The 12,632-nt window shown below is 43.8% G+C and overlaps 1 protein-coding gene and 1 non-coding gene across 2 annotated transcripts; both read right to left on the bottom strand.

Annotated features, from left to right (window-relative positions):
• Positions 1-1,907: 1,907 nt before the first annotated feature.
• On the bottom strand, positions 1,908-4,231 carry LOC103189985 (protein S100-B-like). The gene is made up of 2 exons (XM_042344346.1): positions 4,082-4,231; positions 1,908-2,189 (listed from the first exon to the last, which is right to left on the bottom strand). Exons 1-2 carry the CDS (start codon positions 4,211-4,213, stop codon positions 2,046-2,048), a joined length of 276 nt encoding a protein of 91 aa, XP_042200280.1. The 5' UTR covers positions 4,214-4,231; the 3' UTR covers positions 1,908-2,045.
• A 4,599-nt stretch (positions 4,232-8,830) lies between these two features.
• Positions 8,831-11,095, bottom strand: esyt1a. Its single transcript, XR_006085813.1, has 2 exons — positions 10,929-11,095; positions 8,831-10,362 (listed from the first exon to the last, which is right to left on the bottom strand). It is a non-coding gene; the product is annotated as an extended synaptotagmin-like protein 1a (transcript).
• Between the last annotated feature and the right edge of the window lie 1,537 nt (positions 11,096-12,632).

Raw genomic sequence — 12,632 nt, 5'->3', positions numbered from 1 at the left:
TAGTGTCTCTCTCTCTTATTTGAGAGTTAGGGGATCTCACCAGTTAACTTTGTTGGCCATTTCTTTCTAACGTATTTATTTATCCCTCTGCTTAGTAGTTCAGATTGTGCCCTTCTTAGACAAGAAGTCTCCGAAGATTACCACAGGCCAGAAAGTTACAAGAAAGCAGAATATTGTGAAGAAGCATGTGTGTTGAAATTTTGTAAACCTAAAATAATTCCTTTAACAGACATTGCCTGTAGAATTCTTAGCATATTTGTACCAGTCTATAAGGTACTAATATAGCTCAAGCACCCTGCGACGCTGCCCTGTGTGAGGGGTGCTATATAAATGCAAGTTGTGGTTGTTATAGCTGTTGCACAGTTATGTAAACTGTGATTATAATTATATTTATTACATCTAATACATATGAGATAGTTCCGTGAACAAACTGCCAGGAAAGACCAGTCTACAAATCATATATCTAATACTGCCATCTTCGGTGCTGTAAAAACAATTGTAAATCAGAGTGATCCTAGTCGCTTCATCCACCCTTCCAAGTAACTTCATTCCCCAGCATATACCAAGTTATTCTGCTGTGTGCTACCCTGTCCCTTCATTTCATATCTCTCTGTCTGTCTGCCTGTCTGTCTCATTGGCCAATGTCAAATGACCTACTTATTGACAAAATAATTGACTTGGGAAAATTACTTGAATATGAATAATTCAGAATTCAATGTTAAAAATGTATTTGTATGTTCTCGGCGATTTGCAATTTAAAGACAACATTCAACACCTGTCGGCAACGTTATAACACTGGTGGTAATAGCTGCATAAGCAGCTATTGTGATGTTGCAAACGTTATAGCAACGCACACCTGTCTAGTGCTGAGATTACTCAAAACCCACAGCCTTCAGCAAGAGGAAGGTCACAGATTTTACAAAAGAAAAGAACATTTTTCAAAGGGAACATTCAGAACAGGCAGATTCCAAGTCCTGCAGCTGCTAGAAAAGAAAGCTCTAATGAGACACTGGAAATCTCAAGTGCGGAATTATTCATTTCATCTTTATTAATAACTTAAGATTCAGTACATTTGGACCCAAACCAAACTTGTGTGTGGTGGTTTTACCATTTTAAATAAAATGCAGTGTGTGTCTATACAATGCCTATGTCTTGTCTATGGCACTTTACAGTATATTCTGTGATTTGATTTGAGATGTTTCAGTGATATGCATAGGCATATAATAGTATATACAAGGATTATTATTATTATGCCATGTGACTGCCTCTTACAGCTGTAAACCTGAATCTAATATCTTATTCTTTGTATTCATGTGGCTTATAGCCAAACATTTGACAGCTGGTGGCTACAAAATCAAACGCACCACACATGAGTTACAGTAAGTATTACTGCAATTGACGTGCAGTGTTATTTTTTCTGTTAGTTGTCCAACTTAGCAAGATCAGGTTCTGTCCCGTTACACCAGGTTAACATAACATTTAAAATTATCTGAAGTTAATTATATATAAAAGAAATGACAAGAGCTTGTGTTGCTGTTGTACATTCTCCCTGAATTTGCTTCCCAGGTTTCTTTGTCCTTCCCAGAATGATAAAAGGCATTTGGGAATGCAAATGAACTAAGGAAAATGTTTAAGGTACACAATCATACTAGAGTTGGAAAGAGCTTTACATTTTAAGAACAAGGGGGCAGAATCTTAAAATTAGGCCATTTAGGAGTGAAATCGGGGGCAGTTTTTCACCCAAAGGAGAGTGGAAATCAGGAAATCTTCCTCCCCCCAAAAGGCTGTGGATTATGGCTGGATGCGTTCACATTTTCAAGATTGAGATGGATTGATATTTGTTGGTCAGGTATCAAGAGATATGTGGCAAGGGCAGGTAATTAGAGTGGAGTTCAGCCATGATCTTGTAGACTGGTGGAACAAGCTTGAGGGGCTGAATGACCTCCTGTTTCTATGTTGGAAACACCCAGTTGCAGAATTCTTCCTGTCTTGGCTTCGGTGAATTTTGTTTCTATCCCCAACGCAGGCGCCAACCAACCCAACGTTCATTCTTGAACGGTAAAGAAGGTATGGCATGTACAGGTTACCATGGCAACGAACGTGGCAAATTCTGTAAAATCTATCTCCAAATCACCATTTTCATCCAGGTCTTGCATGAGGATATCCAGTGTTTCCTGGTCAGTTATTTTCTTACCATTGAAGGAAAGACAGAAAGTATTAAATATCAAGGACCACTGTAGATTTTTTTGGAAATCAAATTTACATTCAAAAGGTAGCTAGCCCATTGATAACAATAATAATAATCCTTGCATTTGATATACAATACAAAACAAAATTACATTTGTATAACACCTTTCACATCGGGTGAATGTCCCAAGGTGCTGGACAGTCAGGGATTTGGACCTGAACAGAGTATGGGTTAGGATAAGGGAGGGTGGATATAGCGCCTTATCTCATCTTCGAGATGTCTCAAAGCCCTTCAGAGTATATACTGTAAAGTGAATTGACTGTATTTTGTGGGCGAAACACAGCAACAGCAGTGTCCCACAAACAGTCATGGATTGAGTGACCAAATTATTATTTTTTTTGAATTGATTATTACCCCCGGAAAGCGATCCATCAATCAACTAATAACCGGGTTCCTACTCACTCGTAGGTAAAAAGAGATATGTGGAGTAAGGAAACTTGCCTAAAGTTTTGCTCCACCCAGGAATAGACCCCGGGTCCTCTTGCTTTCCAAGGCGAGCGCACTAACCAATACACTTCAGGACTCCACAGTAGAATACTCTAGTATTGAGTCTGGAGTTCAGATCAATGAGTTGGCAATAATCATCATCATCAGCTTAGCGGTTAAAGCACTCGCCTTGCAAGTGAGAGACCTGGGTTCGATTCCTGACAGGACAAAATATTGGGCAAGTTTCCTTACTCCACGCGCCTCTGTTTACCAGCAGTCAGTAGGAACCCGGTTGTTAGTCGATTGGCGGATCGCTTTTCTGGGGGTAATAATTCCTTCAAAACAAAATAATAATAATGACAAATTGGTCAGTTCAACCCACGGCTGTTTGTGCGGCGCTGCTGCGCCCACAAAATATACAGTCAATTCACTTTACAGTGTAACCTGTGAATTGTCAAATGCAAGGATTATTATTATCATCAAATTCAGACGGTGTGATAAGGCAAAAGCAAAACATTATTATTTATTAAAACTGAATGGGGTGGAGGGGGAAACAGCGGCAAATAACAAGTTTACATTCAGGATTGGCAAACATGAATGGCATAAATGGCGCCCCCCACCCCACACCCCACACAATGACTGGAGCTTGCTCTGCGCCAATCCACCAGCTACAGTGTTCAAAACAAAGCACTACTGACCTCTCGTGGCAATCAATGCTGCCACACCGTGTGTGTGTGTGTGTGTGTGTGTGTGAATGCTTTGGGGATGAGTGGACCTGTCTTCTTCAGTTGCTTTTGTGCTAATTACAAGCAGTGAGATTTAATCTCTTCTGTTCTCTACAAAAAATGTATTTGGAGCTAAAACCGGTTTCATCACTGGTGTCTCGTTTGAACACTGAAGGTGGGTCTAGAGGGATCGGGGTTGGAATTCAATCTGTGGTTTGTGCCCATTGAGATGGTTCCCCCTATAGTAGCTGATAAAATGAATGTCATATCATCCTCCTTGTGTGTGACGGGGGTGGGTGGGGGGAGGAGAAAGAGGGTTGTCATGCATCTGAGAAGGCATAGCTGGCAAAGTCCAAGGTCCATAGGTCCAAGGCAGACTTGGAGATATAGACATATCCTCAACTGTGCAAGTCAGGTTCTAACCGGTAGAATGGCCTCAATTGGCTAAACACATGTATGTTAACCTATTTCACCAGGGTCCAATTGATTTGCAAACATAAATTTTGGTGAAATTCTGGAATGTACCATAAAAACTGGAAATGTGACCATTTGGCTTTGAGACACTGCCCTGCGTGAAGGGCACTATATTAATGCAAGTTGTTGTTATAAAGAGCAAAGCACTGCCAATATGTGTCACTGGACGAAGAGGGGATTTTGTCTCCCAACTGTCTCTAAATCCTACCTCAATGAAACGAGATAACTCATTGTTGACGAGTTCCTTCACTTGAGCTTTCTTGAGTTTTCCTGTGGTAGATCCCGAGTACTTGTGAAAGATTTTCATAATTGAAATCAATGCGTTCTCCAACTCGGACATCCTGCACTGGGATTTGTTCTCTGCAGAGAAAAGGAGTGCTTTGGGAAACAAATTTGACAACAGTGACGCCATGAATAACTGAGTGTTTTAATGCCAATGCTGGGAGTCAGTATCACTGTCAGTATTAGGTACTGTGTGTATCTCCCACAGAGATAATAATAATAAAAATAATCCATACATTTGATACAGCGCCTTATCACGTCTTCGCGATGTCTCAAAGCGCTTCACAGAATATATTGCAAAGTGAATTGACTGTATATTTGTGGGGGAATCGCGACAGCTAATTGTGCACAGCAATGTCCCACAAACATTGAGTGACCAAATTTTTTTTAAGGGATTATTACCCCTGGAGAAACGATCTGCCAATCGACTAACAACCAGGTTCTTACTTATTGCTAGGTAAACAGAGGCATGTGGAGTAAGGAGACCTGCCCAACGTTTCACCCTGCCGGGAATCAACAACAACAACTTGGATTTATACAGCGCCCTCCACGCCGGACGGCTTCTCAGAGCGCTTCACAGTAACGGATCCCAGGGCCGAGCCGGGGGGATGGGGAGGAAGGTGACCAAAGGCGCGGTCAAAAAGAAGCTGAGTCCTCTCACTTGCAAGGCGAGCTCTCTAACAACTATGTTACAGGACTCCAATAATGAACACACTGAGTCCTCAGAACAGGAGGTGAAAAAACCAGGGAATGCTCGAACAAATACAAACGGGAGGTGAGTGCTCTAACCATTAAGCTACAGGACTCCACAGATAACAACATAAGAATTTGCTCAGCGAAAGAGGACCAAGGTCCATCCAGTTCTCCCTCCCCCATCCCGGCTGTCGTATGACAAGTCGTGTCCCAAACTGTATCCCGAGATATTATTTCCTAGCAGAAATCTGTCTAATTTATTCTTGAAAGAATCAACACTTTCTGCTTTCACCAGATTTAAAATACATTCTACCAACCCCAACCCCCCAATAGTGTGGGTTAATCACAACCTCAGAAATGGTTATTATACATTTGTCAGTGACGTTTTAATTTCCCACATCAATGGACATAAATAAAATAGCTTTATTATACTTTTTCCTAATGAGCAGAATAATAAACACCCAGATTTGGGGCCATATTTAGTTAAAAGGCTACAACAGTCCTTTCTCCCCCACATCCGTGCCATGACCTGCTCTGCCACCCCCCACCTCCGCAACATTGCCCGGCTCCACCACTGCCTCACCCCTCAGGCGCCGAAACCTTCATACATGCCTTCATTGCAACCCTTGCCTTCTTCAAGGCATGTCTCAAGACCCTCCTCTTTGACCATGCCTTCGGCCACCCTCCTTCCCTCACTGCCCTCCACTCTCCCTGATCCTTCCCGCTTGGGTCCTGATCCCTGACCAGTCAGTGCCTTGGGACGTTCTCCCGTCATGAAAGATAATTTTGTATTGTATAAAATATTCTTCATTGCAGCTGTGTTATTATCCTGAACCCTTTGCCAACCAAGTTTCCTTTTGAAGGTACAATTTATACTTCAAGATTACTATATTTACTTGGAGAATTTATATTTCATTTATATTTATTTCATTTATGTTTATATTTAATTTATATTTACATTACATTTATATTTCAGCATCTTAAGACATCCTCCCGATGTGAAAGGCGCTGAACAAATATCATTTGTTGTTGTTGTTGAGTAGTGCGCACTGCAGAAATTAATATAAACTTTGTTCCTTTTCTTTAGTATCACGAAAAAATAGCAACTCTCATCCTTCACTATATTTAATCATAAAATCTAGGATTTTACAGAGGAGGTCTTTGTCCTTCTTATGTGCCACAACCTCTGAAAGAGCTATCGTTTTACTCCTCTTCCTGCCTCTGTCCACACCCTTTTACATCTTTCTTTTTAAATCTATAAATATAAATATCCACAGCTGTTTGCAGGGACACTGCTGTGTGCAATTGGCTACCACATTTCGCCCACAAAATACAGTCACTAAACGTTCCAGTATAGTCTATTCAGCGCTTTGCGACATTTCAACGATGTGATCAGAAGCTCTATCAAATGCAAGGAATGTTATCATTATTATTTACCATTTACTCAAGAGAAAAGCTTACACAAGTCCTGAAAGTTTCAATATTGAATTCAATGTTTTCTTATTTCCAACATTAAAGTTTGGATGCACTTTTTCCTTTTAGGCTGAAGGTTTACCCCTCACCTCACCTCGTCTCGTCTCTGCTCCAGGGCTCCCCTTCACTTGATGCTTGAGCGAAACAAGTTTCTTTTGACTCCTTTTGACGACCGAGATTCTGAACATGCTCAGGCTGGTCACACACACACAATCACGTCCATTGGTCCATTCAGAGGGGTTGACATCACCGTTAGCGCATAATCCAGGCCCTGAGCACCAGTTGGGTGGGGCACAGGTCCCAAAATTGCCTTTGATTTGATCTTAATATTGACCGTTTAATGCACCACTCAGTGTGAAAGCCAAATGTGGGCGACTAACTGGCACTCCGAGCAATCAGAAGGCCTTAAGTGCTGTTCTGAGCTGTGCCTTTATCCGCTGGGCTATTATGAGAAGCTGGAAAGTCTTCCTATGAAGTTAAACTCATTACATTTGTGGCTAATTTAACCACGTAGTCTTACTTTGGAAATACTCAATATATCCCATTTTGTATAATGCCTACAATGTACTGCAGAGCTGCTCGGCTGATTTTTATATTATTATTATTTCATAGAATAGAATCTTACAGCACAGGAGGCACTTCAGCCCATCGTGCCTGTGCCAACTAATCCCAACTCCTTGCATTTGATGCAGCGCCTTACCACGTCTTTGAGACGTCTCAAAGCACTTCGCAGAATATACTGTAAAGTGAACCGACTGTATATTGTGTGGGTGAAACGCGGCAGCCAATCGCGTACAGCAGCATCCCACAAACAGTTGTGGATACAGCGACCAAATTATTATTAATTTTTTATTTTGAAGGAATTATTACCCCCGGAAAACAATCCGCCAAACAACTAATGGGTTCCTACTTACTGCTGGTAAACAGAGGTGTGTGAAGTAAGGAAACTTGCCTCAAGGTTCACCCGCCCAGGAATCGAACCTGGGTTCTCTTGCTTGCGAGACAAATGCTCTTACTTGCTCTACAGGACTCCACTAATGAACACACTGAGCCCTCAGACACCTGAACAGGAGGTGAAAATACCCAGGGAATGATCAAAGCTAAAAACAAATACAACCGGGAAACAGGCAGGAAGTGGAGCTGTGATGTTTTACCTTTATTGATTAGATAGCAAGGCGATATGTATACGCGTACAACTATTAAACGGATTACTTCAAAGGCAGGAATCGTGACCTCCTTAAATCAAGAACCGTTGTGGTTTTAACGTGCAAAAATGGCAGCATCTTTTTAAACATATATTCCAGAAAGGTCACTGTAATAGCACGGTTCAGCTCGGTTTGAGCAGAAATAGTCCTGAACCACACCATTACCGCAACCACGTACAGTTTCACCGTTCACTTTGGCAAACACAAGGCATTTGTAATGCAAGCACAGATGGTTGCTTTATATATTTATATATATAGTTTTTTTAAAAAAAGCAAAAAAAGGAACTTTTTTATCCGACCGACATATTATAAAATATTTTTTTTAAAAAAGCAGGCGCTGTGTGTGTGTGCGTGTGTGGAAGGGGGGGGGGAAGAGAGGGGGAAAACTATATTCCTTGCGACCTTTCACTCGCCTTATTTAATTGCGAGATCCTAACGTAAACATAGTGAAGCGCTTGCTCTTTTTAAGCCAGAGTGGTCCAACCTTTTGGCTGCTGAGGGCCGGATGCCATGTTTGAAAAACCGCGGGCTGCAAAAGCAACATTTTGGTGTTTCTCTTTCAGAAACATAACAACATTTACAGGTTATGGAGGGTGGGGGCGGGGGAATGGCAGATGAAATGTAGAGGGGGGGGGGGGCGGATGCGGCCCATGGGCCGCCAGTTGGACCACCCTGTAAAATCTAAGCGATGGGGAGAACTCGTCCCCGGTGTAATCCGCACTCACTACTAATTCATTTCTGTTCTCGTGGCAATAATTGTGAGCAAAGCGCAGTAACGTTTAAGCGATGTGAATACAAGGCACTGGTTGAGTTGGTTGAAGCTGTGGAGCGCAGCGGAGTTTGGGGTTCAGTTTCTTTTGATTGGCAACAATCCCACAATCAATCAACTTCACACAGACAACAGGCAACGCTACTGTTAAACCTCAGTATAAGACGCCTGTAGCAATGTACTGCTGGAACTTTATCCACTGTCACCGTGTCCTGAAGGTTCAGAAATCACACTACTCTCTGGTGCATTCACAATTTTCCTCGTTATAAACCTACACGTAATCTACTGCCCTCTGGATGCAACCCTGCGTGAGCAGCGCTATATAATAATAATAATCCTTGTATTCCTTCTAGCCCCATATCACGTCTTTGAGACGTCTCAAAGCGCTTCCCAGAATATCCTGTCAAGTAAATTGACTGTATATTTTGTGAGCAAATGCAAGTTGTTGTTGTTGTTGCCGCCCATTCTCACTGACACTGAGTGCACATCCCTCCCTCAAGGTGGTCTGATTATCACGGGGCTGTTCTCACAATCGCCCCCCCATCCCCCTCCCCAACTTCGTGGCTTCATTCAGTCAAAGCACCAAAGCCGGGTTTGTAACCCCCGCACTCGCTGTGACTGACGTCCTTTAAATTACTCTGTACATTCTTTTTTGGCGGCTGTTCATAAACGACAAAACGCACTTTAAATAAGTTGATTAATAGTAATAATAAACTATTGCCATCGCAAGTGAAGCGTTTCTACAAGGCCCGGCATTACTGGGTCTCTCGAGCTATCAGGCTCCCACGCCCGGGAAGCCAGTTTGCCTGCGTTTTGGGAGGTTTAATTTGGTCACATTTGGTTGGTCCCTCACTTTATACTGAGGGGTCTCCTGCCGTGGGTCTAGACCAACACTTAACCCCCCCGCAAAAACTCTGCACCAACCTCCACCGCCCCCCTCCTCTGATGGAGTGTATTCCCCCCTACACTAGTCTGAGATATCACAGCTGTCTCTTGCCTGAACAACCTGCGGGTGTGGAGTGTGGCGCCTGAGAGGCCGGTGGGAGCGGATTCAATCAGAACTTTCAAAAGGGAATTGGAGAGGTCCTTGAAAAGAAAACGTGTCTGGCAAGGTTATGGGGAAAGTGCAGTGGAGTGAGACTAGTTGGTGGCACAGGCACCATGGGCCGAATGGCCTCCTTCTGTGCTGTAAGATTCTATGTTTCTATGAATTTGCGCTGCGATCGCAACTGGATTGCAACACTGTGCATCGCAGGCTCCGTCAGAGAGACGGACAGAGAGAAAGCATCAACATGGTTAAGAGGAACAAGAGCTGGATGCACACACGAGGGTGAAGGGAAGCGAGGAGTGTAAGAGAGGGGATTAGGAGGTGGGAGGAGGCTCACAGTTGGGCTGAGTAGCTTGGATCTATTTAACCTTCCATTTAATGTGTGGGAACCTGGTTCAAACCCGGGTCCCAATAGGTCCCTTATAACAAAAAAATCAAATAAAAAATTGGAAGCAGAAAGTGTGGTTTGTTTCAAGAACAAATGATAGGGATATCTGTTAGAAAAAAATATCTTGGAATACGGTGTATAGTCTGGGACACGGAAGGAGAACTGGATGGACCTCGGTTTCCTTTCGCCAGCAAATTCTTATGTTCCTAAAACAGCAAAATCTCTCTAAATCAATGCTACAATCAAATCAATTCAAATCAAGAGGAAAAAAAGAAACGGGCGACTTATTCCGCACAGTTCCCACACATTACGTTTCATTCAAGTATTGCCACGCGGAACTTCAGTTACAGAAACATGACGGGGAATCCTTTTCTTCGTGCGTGTGTGTGAATTAAAAAGCAGCAAAAAAAGTCATGTGAAAAGTGATCGGGGCAATTGAACACAAAACCTCATCCAAACATCTCAAGATAATACTGTGCTCCAAAGTGATGTGAAATACTTTGGACGATAGGAATAAAACGTGATCTTTTTTTAAAAAAGAAAAAGAAAGGAAACTGGACTCTTTTGAGTCGATTAAAAAGGCCACTGGAAACCGCCCGCTCAGTCTATCTATTCCTCCTTCAAATCGAACCTGTAAAATAAGGAGACTTCTCTGTTAACGAGCCGTGGCTTCAGGGAAAAAACGCAACTTGTATTTGTTTTGAGAAAGTGGCTGAGGGGGGAGGGGGGGACTGACAATGCTGCACTCCCCCCACTCCCAACGCTGCATTGGAGTATTATTTTGGCTATATGAGCATCATTTTGTCGCTGAGCCGGGCTGACACACACACACACTGAGCCGGGCTGACACACACACACTGAGCCGGGCTGACACACACACACACACACACACACACTGAGCCGGGCTGACACACACACACTCACACACTGAGCCGGGCCGACACACACACACACACACTGAACCGGGCCGACACACACACACTGAACTGGGCCGACATACATACACTGAGCCGGGCTGACACACACACACACACACACACACACTGAGCCGGGCTGACACACACACACACTGAGCCGGGCTGACACACACACACACACACACACACTGAGCCGGGCTGACACACACACACTGAGCCAGGCCGACACACACACACACACACACACTGAGCCGGGCTGAGACACACTCATGTCACTTACCACTGTGTTATATCCTGAGTCAAGTCGATGAGTGCCAGGCTGACGTGGAGCTGGGGGAAAAGCAGAGGAATTATTGGCAAGTGAATAACCTTCTTATTCCCCAACCCACTCCCCGCTGCTTTTCACTCGACTGGCTCTGGCGTCCTGCTTGTCCCTCGTGCCCTTCCGCTGTCTTTACACACACATACACTGTTCCCTGAAGAAAACCGCTCACTCACTTCATGGCTGTTTGCGAGGACATCGCTCGCTGTGCGCAAATCAGCTGCTGCATTCGCCCACATAATACACGGTCACTACACTTTGTGAATCGTGCAAAGCACTTTGAGACGTCCTCCTGATGTGAAAGGCTACCGTGTCAGACGCAAGGATTATTATTATTATTGTTATTATATTAAAAAAAATTCATAGAATGTTACGGCACAGAAGGAGGCCATTCGGCCCATCGAGTCGGTGCGGCTCTTTGACAGCGTCACTTTCACTGACCCCAATCACCAGCTTTCTCCCCATAACCCCACAAACCCGTCTTCCCCGATACCTGTCCAGTTCTCTCTTAAAAGCTGTTATCGAATCGGACTTCACTGCCCTTTCGGGCGGATCATTCCGAATTCGAACAACTCACTGAGTGAAAACATTTCTTCTAACCTCTCCTCTGCTTCTTTTGGTAGATATCTTAAGACTGTGACCACGAGTCACAGACACACCTACCAACAGAAACAGTTTTTCCCTATCTCGCCTGTCGAAACCTTTCATGATCTTGAAGACCTCTATCAGGTCCCCACGTAACCTTCTCTGCTCTAATGGGAAAAGTCCTAACTTCTCCACTGTCCTCATAGCTAAGGTTCCCCATTCCTGGTATCATTCTCGTGAATCTTCTCTGCACCTTTTCCAGTGCCTTAATGTCCTTCCTGAGGTACGGTGCCCAGAACTGGACGCAGTACTCCAGTTGAGGCCTAACCAATGTTTTGTACAGATTGACCATAACCCCTACTCTTATACTCTATGCCCCTACTAATGAAGCTCAGTACACCAAATGCCTTTTTTCTGCCTTATCTACCTGCCCCACTACCTTTAATGATTCGCTTACTTGAACACCCAGATCTCTCTGTACGTTCACCCCCCTTAAGATTGAGCTACCAAGTCTATATTGCCTCCTATCATTTTTCCTACCTAAGTGTATCACCTCACACTTATCCACATAAATGTAGGTTTCAAATATCTCCCTCTTTTAAAAAAGACTCAAGGTATTTTTGGAGGATTGTTGCCCAGGGGAGAGAGAGAGAGAAACTCCCTTTTCTTTTCGAATAGCGCTGCAGGAGATCTGAGCAAGTATAGACAGGTGAGCTCGGTTTAACGTCTCATGTGAAGGACAGCGCTTTCGCCAATGAAACCCCCCCCAGCGCTGCATTGGAGCATCAGCTTAGACTATGTGATTCCAAGAACCTGATGTGGGATTTATGTCAGCCCGGCTACTGAGTGTGTGTGTGTGTGTGTCAGCCCGGCTCAGTGTGTGTGTGTGTGTGTGTGTGTCAGCCCGGCTCAGTGTGTGTGTGTGTCAGCCCGGCTCACTATGTGTGTGTCAGGCCGACTCAGTACTTCTGACTCAAGAGATGAGAGCACTACCACTAAACCTGGCTGACACACACACACACACACACACACGTGGATGGTGCAGTGAGGCTGGGCTGGTTAGCCATCTCCTGTGCT

This window comes from Callorhinchus milii, unplaced genomic scaffold (assembly GCF_018977255.1).
Source record: "Callorhinchus milii isolate IMCB2004 unplaced genomic scaffold, IMCB_Cmil_1.0 Scaffold27, whole genome shotgun sequence".
In the NCBI taxonomy this organism is placed as follows: Eukaryota; Metazoa; Chordata; class Chondrichthyes; order Chimaeriformes; family Callorhinchidae; genus Callorhinchus; species Callorhinchus milii.
The sequence above is the reverse complement of the archived record's forward strand: the minus strand, read 5'-3'. Positions and strand labels throughout refer to the sequence as shown.